This window comes from Lissotriton helveticus, chromosome 10 (genome assembly GCF_964261635.1).
Source record: "Lissotriton helveticus chromosome 10, aLisHel1.1, whole genome shotgun sequence".
In the NCBI taxonomy this organism is placed as follows: Eukaryota; Metazoa; Chordata; class Amphibia; order Caudata; family Salamandridae; genus Lissotriton; species Lissotriton helveticus.
The window spans coordinates 717,764,568-717,780,571 of NC_136071.1; the positions used below are offsets into that span (position 1 = coordinate 717,764,568).

The 16,004-nt window shown below is 46.5% G+C and overlaps 1 protein-coding gene across 5 annotated transcripts in view; it reads left to right on the forward strand.

The window, feature by feature from the left end:
* UBE3C (ubiquitin protein ligase E3C) overlaps window positions 1–16,004 on the forward strand; it is a 1,115,457-nt gene that overhangs the window by 163,606 nt on the left and 935,847 nt on the right. For all 5 annotated transcript variants that reach the window (XM_078663264.1, XM_078663263.1, XM_078663265.1 and 2 more), the window contains exon 4: window positions 7,257–7,331. In XM_078663264.1, the coding sequence (XP_078519390.1) occupies window positions 7,257–7,331 (75 nt within the window). The remainder of the gene's footprint in view (window positions 1–7,256; window positions 7,332–16,004) is intronic.

Consider the following 16,004-nt stretch of genomic DNA (forward strand, 5'->3'; position numbering starts at 1 on the left):
GCTATCCTAATCCATCGGCTTAGCGTGGCAGGAATATCTGGTACTGCCCTGTCCTGGATTGAATCCTTCTTGGAAGGGAGAACCTTCCAGGTGTCTGATGGCTCGAGTACTTCCAAAGCACTCCCGTTACAGTGTGGGGTCCCCCAGGGCTCCTCCCTGAGCCCCACACTGTTTAACGTGTATATGTCCCCCCTGGAAGACATCACATCTCCGTTCGGCATAAAAACAGTTATGTATGCCGACGACACACAACTGGTGGTGTCTATCAGCCAATCAAAGAAAAACCTAGACAACCTGGCAGCCTGTCTCGAAAACATCTACAAATGGATGAGCGAGTCACGGCTGAAATTAAATGGCGAGAAGTCTGAAATCCTTCTTCTGGGAAACCCTAGCAAACTCCCCCCATCCCTCATATGGCCAAACTGTATGGGCCCACCCCCCATCCCTAAATCAGAAGTAAAGAGCCTTGGAATTTGGTTAGACCAAGAGCTGAATTTCAAAACCCAGGCCAGAAAAACCACCGGCACATGCCTAGGCCTTATCAAAACTGCACGGAAGGTTCTCCATTTAGTCCCTTTCCAATCCAGGAAACTGCTCATGCAGGGTTTGGTAAACGCCAGACTGGACTATGGAAATGCCCTATATCTAGGGGCACCTGCCGCGGTCATCCACAGACTTCAATGTGCTGAAAATGCCGCGGCAAGACTATTAACAGGGACCAATCCCAGATGCTCAGCCAAACCAGCGCTCAAAAGCCTTCATTGGCTACCGGTCAAGGAGAGGATTAACTTCAAAACTCTATGCATTTCACATAAATTAATGCATGGGAAAGGGCCGCCGATTCTGAGCTCCCTGATCAAACCCCATCAGTCGAACAGGCAGCTCAGATCGGATTCCCTCTCATTGGCCAGCGTTCCCAGAATACAAAAGACCCGTTCTGGGGGGCGCTTGTTCTCCTACAATGCCCCAAAGCTGTGGAACTCCCTCCCTATTTCCATCCGAAGAGAACATACCCTCCTGGCCTTCCGAAAACAATTAAAGACATGGCTCTTCCCATAGTTTCCTCCCCCCCCCGGAAACACAGGTCTATTATCAGCGCTGGGATGCCTTAGGGTAGCTACGCGCTCTATAAATCCAAATCCAAATCCAACCATTCTGTGGCTTTGAGGGAGGCCCATCTCAAAACTCTCATGGACTGGTATCTGCACCCGACCAAGTTACATCGCATCTTCCCGTCTACGTCGGACAGATGCTGGGGGGGGCTGTGGTTTGCTGGGAGATTTGCGTCATATCTGGTGGGACTGCCCGATCATCCGCCCATACTGGGAAGAGATCCTATCCCACATCAAAGAGATTCTTGGTTACCCAATAGCTGACTCAATGGCCCATGTACTGCTGGGTCTTCGAGACCCAGCTCTCGAACACCAGACCCGAGCGGACAAAAACATCTTGTGGCTGTGTGTCGGGGCCGCCAACCTTACTCTGGCAGTGGCCTGGAAAGAAAAACGGAGGCCCCAGCACTGTCCCGGTGGCATGCGAAGTTGTGGCAACTGCTGAGCATGGAACGGGTAGCGGACATCTTCTTGGGCGATTTCAAGAACTTTATATTCCGCTGGGGACCCTTGGTCCGCTTCCTCTCAAAAGGTTTACCATCTGCAGTGTGCCCGTCTACGGTGCGGGCTCTCCATTTATTTCAGGTTTGAATGTGGAATCAGGTTGAATGAATGATTGTACGCTGTCACCACCACCTGGGGGGGTGGGAAAGGTGGGGGGGTGGTAAGTTCTTTGTTGGTTCGTTTCTTGCGGCACCCTCGATGATAAATGAGGCATACAAGGAACCTGTACAGCAGGCGGTGTGTATGGGTTCTGCTATTCTGGCCTCACGGAGCGTCCCACCCATCGAGGTCTTGAACTGTGGCCAGCGTTGTCTTGCACTTCACTGCCCTATTGCCTCATTGAACTGCCTTCTGGGCTGAATGGTGACCGCTCTTTAGAACTCATCACCCTTGCTTTTTGCCTCTACTTATGCCCCCTGTGTGGTAAGTTGTGCGGGATTGTCTTTTTTTTTTTCTTTCTGCTTTTTCTAATAAAACAAATAAAGATGTAAAAAAAAATATATTTTCCTCTTTCCTCTCCAATTTTAGACCTTTTTGCACACTTTTTTCACTCTCACGAATATTCATGCACTGCTTTACAGTTATCACTATATACCAGTATACTTATAGCCCATTGGGGCGCCCATTCCCCTATCACATTTACAAGTGGTTGTAACACTTACCCTTCCTGGTGTGAAGGGTCCCACATGATGACTAGGGCGGTATGGGTCGACAACTGATGGGTATTTTTCACATCTGGAAAGTATCCTGTTGACTTCTTGTCCCCTTTTTTTCAAATATCTTTTTTTCAAATATTTGTTTCCATTCTCACTACCCTGATGTTAGACGCATAGTTAGTAGACAGATTGATTAATTGTCCCACAGTTACTTTTTGTTTGCTGAAACTGTCTAGTTTGGGGGTTGTAGCTGTGAAAGGCCGCTAAACATCCCCTTGGAGCCTCCCATCACTGTTGTGTTTATGGGAATAATATCACCTAGGGTAAGTTGCTGATGGTTAGAGAAGAGGCCATCTAAGGTATGGCCCGCAGAGTGAGTGGGTGATGAAACCAGTTGAGTAAGTCCTAGTGCTTCAATTTCCGCCAGGAGGGCTGAGGTGTCTTGGTCTTCAAGGGCTTCAAGATGGAAATTGAAGTCTCCAAAGATGGAGTAATTGCTTTCTCCAGCCACTCACTCTAGCAGACAACCCATAGAAGAAAGAAATTCAGTTTGAGAGCCTGGAGGTCGATAAAGGAGGATACCTTTAAAAGGATACAAATGGGGTATCATGATAGTGAAGCTAACTGCTTCACAAATCGTTGTAGGGATGAGTACAGTTCTCGCTATATAATTATCACGGTACATGATTGGCAGACCTCCTCCTTTTTTTGTTGCTCTATCGAATCTACTGGTGGTAAAGCCCTCAGGAGTTGCTGTGGAAATATCTGGGCCACAGGAAGGGTCGCCCCAGGTTTCAGTTATAAAGAGAAGGTCCAGTTTAAAATCTTCAAGAAAATTTTAAATTTCATATTTGTGTTTGGGTAGCGACCTTGCATTTATAAAGGCTGACCGGATGGTTCTTAGTACCGTGTGTTTCCCTTTGGTAGGTGGAGGCAGTAGATCGTGGTGGTTATCTAAGGAGAACAAACAGGTGGAACAAAAGATAGGAAACTGATTTATTAGCTCAAGATTGATGGCCGGGCAGCTATGTGAATATGTGTTGGTATTAGATAATGTTTTGAGCTGCTCAGATGTGTAAATCAAAGGTTTGGTACAGAGATCTTTGGAGGTACCGACAGGGGGTGGCCCTGGGCCCGGTCCAGGCACGGACGGGCACAGATGGGCGCCGGCGCGCATCCGCTGTGCATTGCGAGTGGCATTGAATTTAAATAATGAAGGGGAGCAAGAACTAGCCTGCTAACCTTCGTGCTGCTTCTAACCGGAAGTGTGGATACCACTGGTGAATGTGTGTGAGAGCTTCCCTCCACTCAAACTGATTGCTCAGCAGTGGACCGGGGCAGTACAGAAGTGAAAACTTTATCAGGTACAGTGCTGAAGAGTTAAAAACAGTGCAATGCGGCGCAAATTAAAATTATTTCAACTGCACAAGAAAGTAAATCCTAAGAGCCCTTTACCAGGCGCTCCGATGGGTTGGCTGTCAGCGTGTATTTTCCTGCTAGGCGCTTTCACCTAGGTCAGTCCATCACCATCTCCACTCTTCTCACTAAGGAGGAGGAACAGTTCCATAGGTTGGAACCTAGGTCGTTGGTCAGCTACTACTTGGACTGCACCAATAATATACTACTGGATGACCAGTTTTTGTAGGGTACTGTGGTGGCAAAAAGGGGAAAGTAGTGCAGAAGAAGCTCTTGCAAGGTTGATCATTCTCTACATCAAAACCTGCTACACCTTACCCAAGAAGGATCCTCTGGAGGGCAGCAGAGACCATACCACCAGAGCCAAATCCACCACTTCTGCCCCGGCCAGATGCTTTCCCAAAGCAGAGATCTGTAAGGCTGCTATGTGGGCATCCCTACACACCTTCACCAAGCATTACTGCCTAGATTCTGAAGTCCATAGGGACAGCCACTTTTCCAGGCGCGTTTGGAAAGATTTTCGCGTCTAACCATCCATCAACTATGCTTGAGTTGTGGGGTATTGCTCTGGAATCTCTTCTACAGGTGGGGAATCTGCAGGCAGCAGTATACCTCAGAAGGAAAGGTTACTTACATGTGGAAACGATGTTTCTGGTGGATTCTGTATCTACCTGCAGATGCCCCACTGACCCGCCTGCCTCACTATTTGATGGATGTGTTATTGGGAAAGTTAATGCGATTCCACTTCATGTTGTAGAACTGCACTACTCGATAAATGTCAGTTTGTCCGCTTACCTTGAAGGCTTGGAATAAATGGATGGAAACTGATGTTGTTGCACTCGGTTGAGTGGTATATGGCATTGGTGAAGCCATCTGACGCTACTTCCTGCATCAACACAAAACCAGCGACACCGACCGGTGATGTGAGAGCTTTGAAGGTTATGGATCCAGTCTGACGTCTGGGAATATTATACAGGTGAGGAATCTGCAGATGGATAGACTTTCCACATGAAAGATCATTACCGCAGGTAAGCAACATTCTTATCATAGCCTATGGAACCTTGAATTTCATACAACGCCAAACATTTCAACAAAGATGGCACAACATCAGCATGTAATATCTCAAGATCCTGAAAGAGGAGGTAAAAGCACTCCTTCTCTAAGGAGCAATTGAGATCGTCCCAACAAAACAGAAGTGCAATGAGTGTGCTGGTTGTACTTCCAAATCCCCACAAGTGTGGAACTCTGCACCCAATCCTCTATCTATAAGCTCTGAACCACTAAATTATCTTACATCATTTCGAGATGACAGCACTGCACGATTTCGTCCCACCAATGGGTGTAGAAGATCAAATGGCTACACTCAATATCAAGGATGCCTACTTGCATATCCAGATACATTTTCAGTTTAAAGTCTTGCCCTTTAAAATATCAACACCAAATGCCTAGCTGTAGTGTCAACACACTTGAGGCGTAGTCACATTTTGTCTTTCCATAGCTGAACTATTGACTAGTAAAGGAGACCAAGCATGTGCATTACTTTGCCTGCACCCATCAAAGCATTCAGCTTCGTCAACAATTATTATTTATAATCTGTGCAAAGAAATCACATTTGTTTCCACAAAACACAAACATTCCTGGGAAGATCACTCAAGTTAATTACAAGCAACGCCTACTTCTGTCCAGAGAGAGTGGTGGCATTTAAAATGCTGCTTTCATTTTACCAGACATCACGTCCTCAACCGCAAGTGAGCATCCGTATGACATATCTCTGGTAGATTAGGGACCCTTTTTAAAGAAAAATTCAAATCAAAGTTGTTTAAGCAGACAATATCACTGCTAAGTATACAGAAACACACACAAGGATACACTCTATACCGCTGTTGAAAATTCCACAATAAATCTGGAACTGAGAAATTTCCTATCAAGTGCCACTCCTTGTGGAAGATCTTGCTTGAGTGGACAACAGCTTTCTAGATCTCCTCCACAGGAATCGTAAACTCACAAATGGGAAATAAACTCAGGTAATAAATCATTACTTGCAATGTTGGAGAAAGCCACTAGAATTGTTCGCCGCAAGGCGAAATGCACAATGGCAAAACTTCACATCCAGGCAATCACATCCACAGTCACTAGGCAATGCCGTATGGATCAGATGAGAAAAATGAAAAAGTGATGGGTGAATTAATCTCAGCTACTTGTAATCACTTTGGACCGCGATCCAGTCCATTGTGTTTCATTTTTGTCCACCATGCCTACTCATGCAGGAACACATGCTCACAAAGCGTTTTATTGACCGCAGTGTCCCTGAGTTCAGGGAAGACTGTAATATCATTGTATTAGTCTATATGTGTTCTTGATTACTAGCAAGTTCTAACATCAGAAGTCACTTCAAATAAGGAAAAGAAAACACCACCAGTAATAGTTCATAGAAGATTCGCGACACACACTAACTAACCCGAACACCACACACTATGTTCATCCCAAACTATTGAAAATAGAGAAAATATGGATATGGATATGCATTGTAGTTGTACATCACCTTGTGTGTTTTTCATCACACACTTTCGATGTGCTCGACAAACCTACTTTGCTGCTCTTCTAATGAAGTTTTTTGTTGTGAAATGTTTATACTAAGTAATAAAGTCTGACCACTCCTTATGCATTCTTTGTTTTGACACTCTATTTGCATTAAAGGCTGTAGTCCTGAACACAGGGGGATCAGCATGGCACGTCACCAAAGTAGGAACACAACCAATTGATTGCACCCTGTGAGCATTCTGAGATCTGTCTGAATAGAAACTTTACAATATAACACCCAACAAAAAATACAGTCTGCTATTGTAAAAAGTATAATTCATACATACACATACTTATCGACATTAACCTATTACAGGGGGTACATACCTCTTTACTAAACCATATATCGACAGGGATATTTTCCCCTTTATCTAACCTATTAGCTCTTCTTCTTTTTTCATTTGCTATTTTTAATGTTACCCACACACTCTGAGCCAAAAGCGTGTGAGTTTGATTAACATGCACGCACAGAGTTTCTTTTGCTAGTATTGGGTTCTTCTTATGCATCTTATGTTTAAAGATTTAAGCGAATAATGTACTGTAAAGAATTAAATATTTAGAAATTTATGCAATGAGGATTTTGCATATCACCTCCGTGTTCAAAATCTTACAAAAGTGCTCTGCAGGTTCCCCCCTCCTTTATTTTCAATAGTGATTGAATTGTTTGGTCCTTATTAGGATGAAGGCATCTTTCTCCGTATATAAAGTACCTTACAGGTATTTGGTCCCAAATATATTGTTTAATTTGTCCCTTTATTTCTTAATTCTGAACTATGAAGATTTCATGCGTTGTGTTGTTGCTGCTAAGATTTCCCTCTTCTGCATAGTGCACTTAATTTAGTTTTGTGATTTGTAGAAGGCACCCTACCATGATAATTCTGTATTCAAATTGCATTTTCAAATACAGGTCTCCTGTGCCAGCTGTTCATTCAAATAAAAGAAAAACTATATTATTCATTTTAAGTTTTTTGCCTCATTTCTTTTTCAGGAAGAAAGACGAAGATTAAAAAATGCAATAATTATTCAGTCCTTTGTACGGGGTTACAAGGACAGAAAACATCAAGTAAGTATTTTCTGTATAAATTATGAGGTCACAAGGGAGTATGTGTTCGTTGCATCTAACTTGTTTTAAAAAAATACATTTGTATTGTTGTTTTTTTACATACAACATAATTCATGCCATACAATGCAAGGAGTATCAAGCATAACTTTTTAGGTCGAGCGTAAGCGTACGACCTCTTGTATACTTTAGTATACTTCACTTGTGGGATTAACGCTATCACTCTGCTTTTGATTTGGTAATATCAACCACACATGTACATTGGCAGTTCGAACAAGAATCCGTCCCTGATGGTACAGATATACAGTTATTCTTATCCCACGACACATTGACCACATTGGAGACAGCACATCACATTATCACATTCTATACGGTTTACCCTCGTGACTTCTAATTAGTGTTCCTTAGTTATCCTATTTCATTGCTCATCACCCTCTTCATCAGAGCTGGCACTATCATCCTCTGGCAGTGGATCGCACAAGTCCCCCCTAAAGACATTCCAAGGAATCCAGATCTTATTCCATTTACGTGGACTAGCCCTGGTCTTGTACACCGCGCGCTCTGTAATCATCAGCATATCCATATTCTTGCACCAGTTGATTTGTTTTTTTAAGTGTCCATTAAAAATCCATGTTTTGTAGTAGTCACTCCTTCCTCTTAGTCACTCCTTTTCTCTTCCATTCCACCAAAAGAGCAGGACGTAAGTACTGTCTCATTCCACTATGGTTCTTTGGTGGACTATTTTATTCTTGTTTTCCTGCTCTGTTACTGTTTGCCTGTGTTCAGCTTCGACACCATAGCTGCTTACATGTAAATATAGCATTCCTCCCTCCCACTTCTCTTAATGCCACACCTGTGTTAGTGCTGCTGCCTCTTGCTCCGTTGCTTGTATTTTTTGTTAGCCTTATTGCACTTTCCATCACTTGGGCTTTTTTTGGGTAGAATATTCATTTCGTTTTGGGCTTCCTTTTAAGGGGATTGGGCTTGTTGAAGTCTTGTTTATTATTTTTGCTTCAGCCATGTAGTTATCTAGCTGACACAGGGAAGTCTTTCCACAGAACTAATTCTCACCGTGTTTTGGAACCAGCAGCTTTCGCAGGAGCTGCTCTCCTAACAGGTAAACAACCAACAGAAATGGACTGTCGGGGCAAGATAGGACAAAACAAATCTGCCTGTGCTAGCTGCTCCATCCAGCCCTTCTCATCTTATTAAAAATAAAAGCTCCCAGTAACCCAAACGGGCCCGGTGTGATGTGCACAAAGAGTGTGCAGGCATCTGCCCAAGAAGGCTGGTTCTTGCTGCACTCAGCGTGGCCGCCTGCATTCCTCAAATAACAGCAACAATTGGGATGGCTGGCGCACGTGAGCTCCCTGCTTGTCTGTCTTTTTTTTTTATGGTTTCCTGCTAGTCACCAGTGAGTATTTTGTATTCTTACTGTCCATTAACATACTTTTAAACTTTAATTTTTGTTGGACTTTTAGACACTGGGAAATAGTGATTTGCACAGAATCACAGAACGTTGAGTAGATGCCTAGACTTGAACCCTGTTCTTCAGAGCCAAAGCCGGCAGCTCTGACTGTTACTCTACATGCTCTCCCCTTCACTCCATTGCTGATTTTAGAATCAAACCCCGCCACCCCTATTGTTCGTGTTGCAGCCCCCGTTTCTCTCCCACCCTCTGCAAGCCCCCGTTTCCCTCCCACCCTCCGCAAGCCCCCGTTCCGCTCCCACTCTCTGTACTTGTTTATCGGAGCAATTAGTAAGAGGCTAGTGTATCTTTCCATGAGGCTTCTTGTAAAGCCGGATCTTGTAGGATGTTGCCACTGGTATTTGAGCTTGAGTTTTTAGTGTTTTCTTTATTTCCAGCAAGTGTACATTGCTCTTGCTGCTCACATTACATGTGACAGGGGGCTAGGGCACAAGAAGGCATAGCTGCGAGCTATGTCAGGCAGTGTGTTTTAAAGTCCCCGGAGGAAAAATAGCAGATGTTGGTAGGATTGCTTTGATTTCACTGAAAGGTGACTAAAAGGTGCCCAGAAGATATATCACACTCATGTCTTTCGAATTACAGGTACTAATATTTGTAGCTTATTTTTTTTAACAGTTGTTAATGATATTTCCTTCTTCCTTAAGTAAAGGTTAAAAGCCAAACCTTTGCCAAATACTACTGTAAATTTACCGTTCTTTTGCTTCCATTTCAAGCAGCTGTCATCCGACACAAAAAGGAAAATTAGTAAACCATTTCAGTTGGTCCAGATGTGTTTTCATTACAGATAGTAACCTCTGAAAGTTGGTAGCAATAAAAAGAAACTAAAACCAAGTACATGGTTGATGTTTGCTTTACCATATCTTAATACATCAAAAACCAATTATATTTTTACCTCAATTCATCATCGTGGAGCGTGTGCTTAGTTAGCTTTCCTTTGCTTTCGAATTTCCTATATTTCTTAATATGTATACATGGTTAATGGTATGTGTTGCCATAGTTATTATAACAAATGGTCGCTTAACAAAGATTTACAAATCATTCCCAGTCTGGCAAAGATATTACAGAAAATGTTGTATAATGTAAGATGCATTATCAATCTTATTACTTGCAAGGTGTTATTTTGATAAATCTTAGAATATACTTCTGGCTTCTCCAGTATTACGGTGTCTTTCATAGATTCACATGCTTGAATAATTCCCCGTCGTCGAAGTGGGAGTCCCATGGTACATAAAATAGTAGTTATATATATATATATATATATATATATATATATATATATATATATATACATATATATATATATATATATATATATACATATATGTATATACATATATGTATATATATTCATATTGAAAGGTTTAAAAGTACCATAGAACAACATAGGCCCATAGAGGCCCAAAGGGAGAATTCACTTTAGTCACATATCTATGTCATTATAATAGTCCACATTCCAGCCAATCAGGCTGCAGCACCCTCTGGAACCTTCTCCTCAGAAGCTCAAGCCCTCAGATTTTCTACCGCACGTCGTGTGAAGGGTGTCTCCCTGAGCTCTGCTCAGCTTTCTTCAACTTCAGACTTTTCAACTTCTACAAAATGTCTTCTACTAAGAAATCTTTATTCAGGCCCTGTTCATCATGTGGGAAACTACGCCTGTTCCATGAGGACCCTCACAACAAGTGCATTTATTGCCTGTACCCGGAACATGAGGTGAGGAACTGCAAGTTTTGCAGTACATTTTCTTCTAAGACTCTGAAAGATAGAGAGGCCCGTCTCCTTCTGTGGCTACAGAAGTTGAAGACTTCGGATAATCCTCTGTCTGATGTGGAGAGTGTGTCTTCCAACCATTCTAAGACCTCTCTTAAGCGTGGGTCAGAGACTTAGATGCCTTCTCCTTTTCTAAAAAGGAAGACCTTTGTGGACGCTCCAAAGTCTATTTCCCCACGGGATCTGCCGGCCTCTACGCCTACGGGACCTGGTTCTCTGGCGTCGCAGTCCCAAGCTGTGCCCTCGTCGTCTAAAACGAGCACAAGCTCGTCGACGAGCTCGTCGACGCGCCCGTCGACGTCGACGAGATCCGTCGACTCTGTGCCTACGATGAAGACATGTTCTATGTCGACGACGACGACGTCCGCCTCGTCGACGGCACTCCAAGAGGATAGACCCATCACTTCCGTTGTGAAGATCTCGTAGACGGCGAAAAAGTCTGTCTCGTCGATGGCCTTGACTAAGAAGCACTCGTCGACGAAGGCTTCGTCGACGGTCCCACCCTCGTCGACGGTCCCATCCTCGTCGACGGTCCCATCCTCGTCGACGGTCCCATCCTCGTCGACGGTACCACCTTCGTCGACGGTACCACCTTCGTCGACGTTACCACCTTCGTCAATGGTTGCCTCATCGACGTCAAGTTCTAGGTCGACGGCTACCTCCTCGTCGACGGCGAAGAAAACCTCGTCGACGACGGCCGCATCGAAAGGAAAAACCCTGGTTCTGTCGACGACTTCTGCTTCCTCGTCGACGCCTGGTCCTGCTTTGTCGAATCCCTCTACGGATGTTTCGTTGATGAGCTCATCGACGCGCCCGTCGTCAACGAAGAGGAGATCCGTCGATCCTGTGCCTACGATGACGACGACATGTTCTATGTCGATGAAGATGACGATGACGTTTGCCTCGTCGACGACGCTCCAAGAGGTTAGACCCATCACTTCCGTTGTGAAGATCTCGTCGACGGCGAAAGTCTGTCTCGTCGTTGGCCTTGACTAAGAAGCACTCGTCGACGAAGCACTCGTCGACGAAGGTTTCGTCGACGCGTCACTCGTCGACGGTCCCATCCTCGTCGACGGTCCCATCCTCGTCGACGGTACCACCTTCGTCGACGGTACCACCTTCGTCGACGTTACCACCTTCGTCAATGGTTGCCTCATCGACGTCAAGTTCTAGGTCGACGGCTACCTCCTCGTCGACGACACCGTCGACGGCGAAGAAAACCTCGTCGACGACGGCCGCATCGAAAGGAAAAACCCTGGTTCTGTCGACTACTTCTGCTTCCTCGTCGACGCCTGGTCCTGCTTTGTCGAATCCCTCTACGGATGTTTCGTCGACGAGCTCATCGACGCGCCCGTCGTCAACGAAGAGGAGATCCGTCGATCCTGTGCCTACGATGACGACGACATGTTCTATGTCGATGAAGATGACGATGACGTTTGCCTCGTCGACGACGCTCCAAGAGGTTAGACCCATCACTTCCGTTGTGAAGATCTCGTCGACGGCGAAAGTCTGTCTCGTCGTTGGCCTTGACTAAGAAGCACTCGTCGACGAAGGTTTCGTCGACGCGTCACTCGTCGACGGTCCCATCCTCGTCGACGGTCCCATCCTCGTCGACGGTCCCATCCTCGTCGACGGTCCCATCCTCGTCGACGGTCCCATCCTCGTCGACGGTCCCATCCTCGTCGACGGCTCCATCCTCGTCGACGGTCCCATCCTCGTCGACGGTCCCATCCTCGTCGACGGTCCCATCCTCGTCGACGGTACCACCTTTGTCGACGGTCCCACCTTTGTCGACGGTACCACCTTTGTCGACGGTACCACCTTTGTCGACGGTACCACCTTTGTCGACGGTACCACCTTTGTCGACGGTACCACCTTTGTCGACGGTACCACCTTTGTCGACGGTACCACCTTTGTCGACGGTACCACCTTTGTCGACGGTACCACCTTTGTCGACGGTACCACCTTTGTCGACGGTACCACCTTTGTCGACGGTACCACCTTTGTCGACGGTACCACCTTCGTCAACGGTACCACCTTCGTCGACGGTTGCCTCATCGACGTCAAGTTCTAGGTCGACAGCTACCTCCTCGTCGACGACACTGTCGCCGGCGAAGAAAACCTCGTCGACGACGGCCGCATCGAAAGGAAAAATCCTGGCTCCGTCGACGACTTTCGCTCCCTCGTCGACGCCTGGTCCTGCTTTGTCGAATCCCTCTACGGATGTTTTGACCACGAGCTCGTCTACGGGACTGTCGATGGGTCACTATTCTCTAGCGACTGCAACTGCCTTTACAGTGATGATGGCTTCCATCGTCAAACGTCCCGCTCCGCTTTATTTGAGTCCTCTTCAAGGTGATTCTCTTCCCCCAGCTCAATTATTTGCGTCTGCGGAGGAGGACTCTTCAGATGGTTCCTATGTTGATGACACTTTTCGTCCTGCATCAAGCCCTTCGGAACTCAATATAAAGTATCAGGACTATGAGGATGACGACAATGATGACATGGGTTCACTCTTCCCCGTTCACGATGACCAGTTGGATGTTGACCATGAGGTTCCTGTGGCACAAATACCAGTGTCTTTGATATCAAACCTTAAACACATGTTGGATGACTATAATCGCAGATTCCCACCTTCTGCGCAAACTTCTCTTGCTCCACAGCCTCCAGCACAAGCGCCGGTACCTGTTGCTCAGCCAAGATCGCCAGTTCGTCCAGATACTGATAACGATAATGATGATGATGTCCGCCAGGATACAGACCAGGACGACGACGCAGTCCTTGCCGATTGGGATAACTATCTGGCCCAGACACCGTCTCCTCCTCTGACATCTCCCCTGGCTACTCCACCAGTGGACATCGGGAGTTTCCACAATCTGATGGTGCGTGCCGCAAAACACTTTCACTTGCCTATGGACGTCAAACAACCGGACTGCTTCCTTTATGACTTCAAGGATCAACCCTTGAAGCAAATTCATACCATCCCGATCATTGACTTCATTTGGCAGGAGGGGCTTAAACTTATGGAACGGCCTAATTCCATCCCAGCCGTGCTTCCACGCCTTGACAAAAAATACAAGGCACCTGCAGACTCACCTGCATGTCTTGTGTCTCAACCTAAGGCTGACTGGGTCATTACGCAAGCTGCCCAGAAGAGGTCGCGTAACCCGGCGACTCCGTTGACTTTGCCACCGGATCAGGAGGGTCGCCGCCTGGATACCATTGGGAAGAAATTCACCACTCTGGCTGCTACGACGGTCAGGGCGACTAACTCCCTGGCCATCCTCGAGCGATATGACCTTCAGATGTGGTCAGAGATCGCGGCTTTGGTTGCCCTACTTCCGGAATCCTCCAGGGCTGAAGCCCATAAGATTGTGCAGGAGGGGAGAAGATCTCCTCGGAAATTATTGACTTTGCCGTTGACATTCCCTCGACGGGTTTCAGGCAGCTCGCAGGTGCTGCTGTCTTAAGGAGGCAAGGCTGGCTCAAGGCAACGGCTTTTCAGCCTGAAGTACAGGTGAGGGTGCTCGACTTGCCTTTCGATGGGGAATCCCTCTTCGGCAAGCATGTGGACGACGCCTTAGAGTCCATCAAGAAGGACACGGACACTGCTCGTGCTCTGGGATCCCTCCAGTACCGGAAGCGGCCATTTCGTGGGGCACGTGGCAGAGGTACTTCCTCCAGCTTTCGTGGCTCCTCCCAGTACCGTTCATATGGTGACAACAAACATCGATACTCCTATCAGAACCAGAATAGGCTATCCGATTCCAGGCCTTATCGGAGAAAGAGCACCTACAGAGGAGGTGCTAGCTCTAAAAAACAGTGACTTTCCCAAACTCAAGTGTTCTCCTGCTCTGAAAATTGGAGGTTTAATCTCCCAGCACTTCTGCAATTGGTCAAGAATAACTTCGGATCGTTGGGTCTTGGATGTCATCTTAAAGGGCCACGCTCTCGAATTTCTCAAATTTCCACCCAACCGCCCACCCTCTGGCCCTACCCCAGCACATTTGAAAGAACTGTTTGCTCAGGTCAAAATTATGATACAGAAGGGGGCTGTCGAAGTGGTTCCTCGATAACAACAGGGCAAGGGCTTTTATTCCTGCTTTTTTTATATCAGGAAAAAATCAGGAGAGTGGCGCCCGATCTTGGACCTCCGAGCCCTCAACAAGTTCATCAAGACCCAAACATTTCGGATGCTGACCTTACTGGAAATTTTACAGTTCCTAAATCCCGGAGAGTTCCTCTCCACCATCGACCTCCAAGATGCATATTTTCATGTGCCAATACATCACAGACACAGAAAATATCTTAGCTTCACTGTAGGATCGAAACACTTCCAATTCAAAGTCTTGCCTTTCGGCTTTCGTTCCGCGCCGAGAGTCTTCACGAAAATCATGGCTCCGGTTGCGGCTTGTCTTCGCCTACAGGGCATTCAGTTTTACCCTTACTTGGACGACTGCCTGATAAAGGCTCAAACTTTTCGTGCAGCAAGACTACACACTCCGACTTGCCTGTCTGTCTTTCACGCCTTGGGCCTTTCCATCAATCACGAGAAATCTCATGTCCGTCCAGCACAACAAATAGTCTTTCTGGGGGCATTGATAGATTCTCGTCTGGCAAAGGTGTTTGTCTCGCAGGAGCGACAAGCTCGCATGGTCAAGATGGTGGCTCTTTTACGTTCAAGAAGGTCCGCTTCTGTCCGGATGTTGAAATCTTTTCTGGGCATGGCATCCTCCTGCATACAACTGATCCCAAATTGCAGGCTACATTTGCGAGTCCTCCAAGAGGAGCTGGACAAACAATGAAGGCAAGTCTCGGGGTCGTTCAACGACAAAGTCTGCCTGACGCCCCGCATTCAGGGTGCATTGGAATGGTGGTCTCACCTTCCAAACATCGCCATCGGACGGCCTTTTCAGGACGCGGATCCCACGCTTACCCAAACAACGGACGCCTCCTTGGAGGGTTTGGCGGAACACCTCGAAGGGTTGTCGGTCAAGGGCAAATGGACTGCAAATCAATGCACATGGCACATAAACCGCCTGGAACTCTTGCCATCTTCCTCGCCCTAAAATCTTTCCGGATGCTGGTGGAAGGAAAATCGCTGCTGGTGCGTACGGAGAACACCACCAGTATGCACTACCTCAACAAACCAGGAGGAACGAGGTCTCTTCTGCTGTCCAGACAGGCATTGTGATTTGAGAATGGGCGATTCACCATCGTGTCCAACTGACAGCAGTTCACGTGCCGGGTGTCTCCAACGCACTGGCCGACTCGCTCAGCTGATCGGCTACGGACAATCACGAGTGGTAACTCCGTCAACCGACTCTGGAGTATGTATTTCGCTAGTGGGGCCAGCCGGACCTGGATCTTTTTGCAACTCCACTCAACCGCAAATGCCTACACTTCGCAAGTCGGCATCC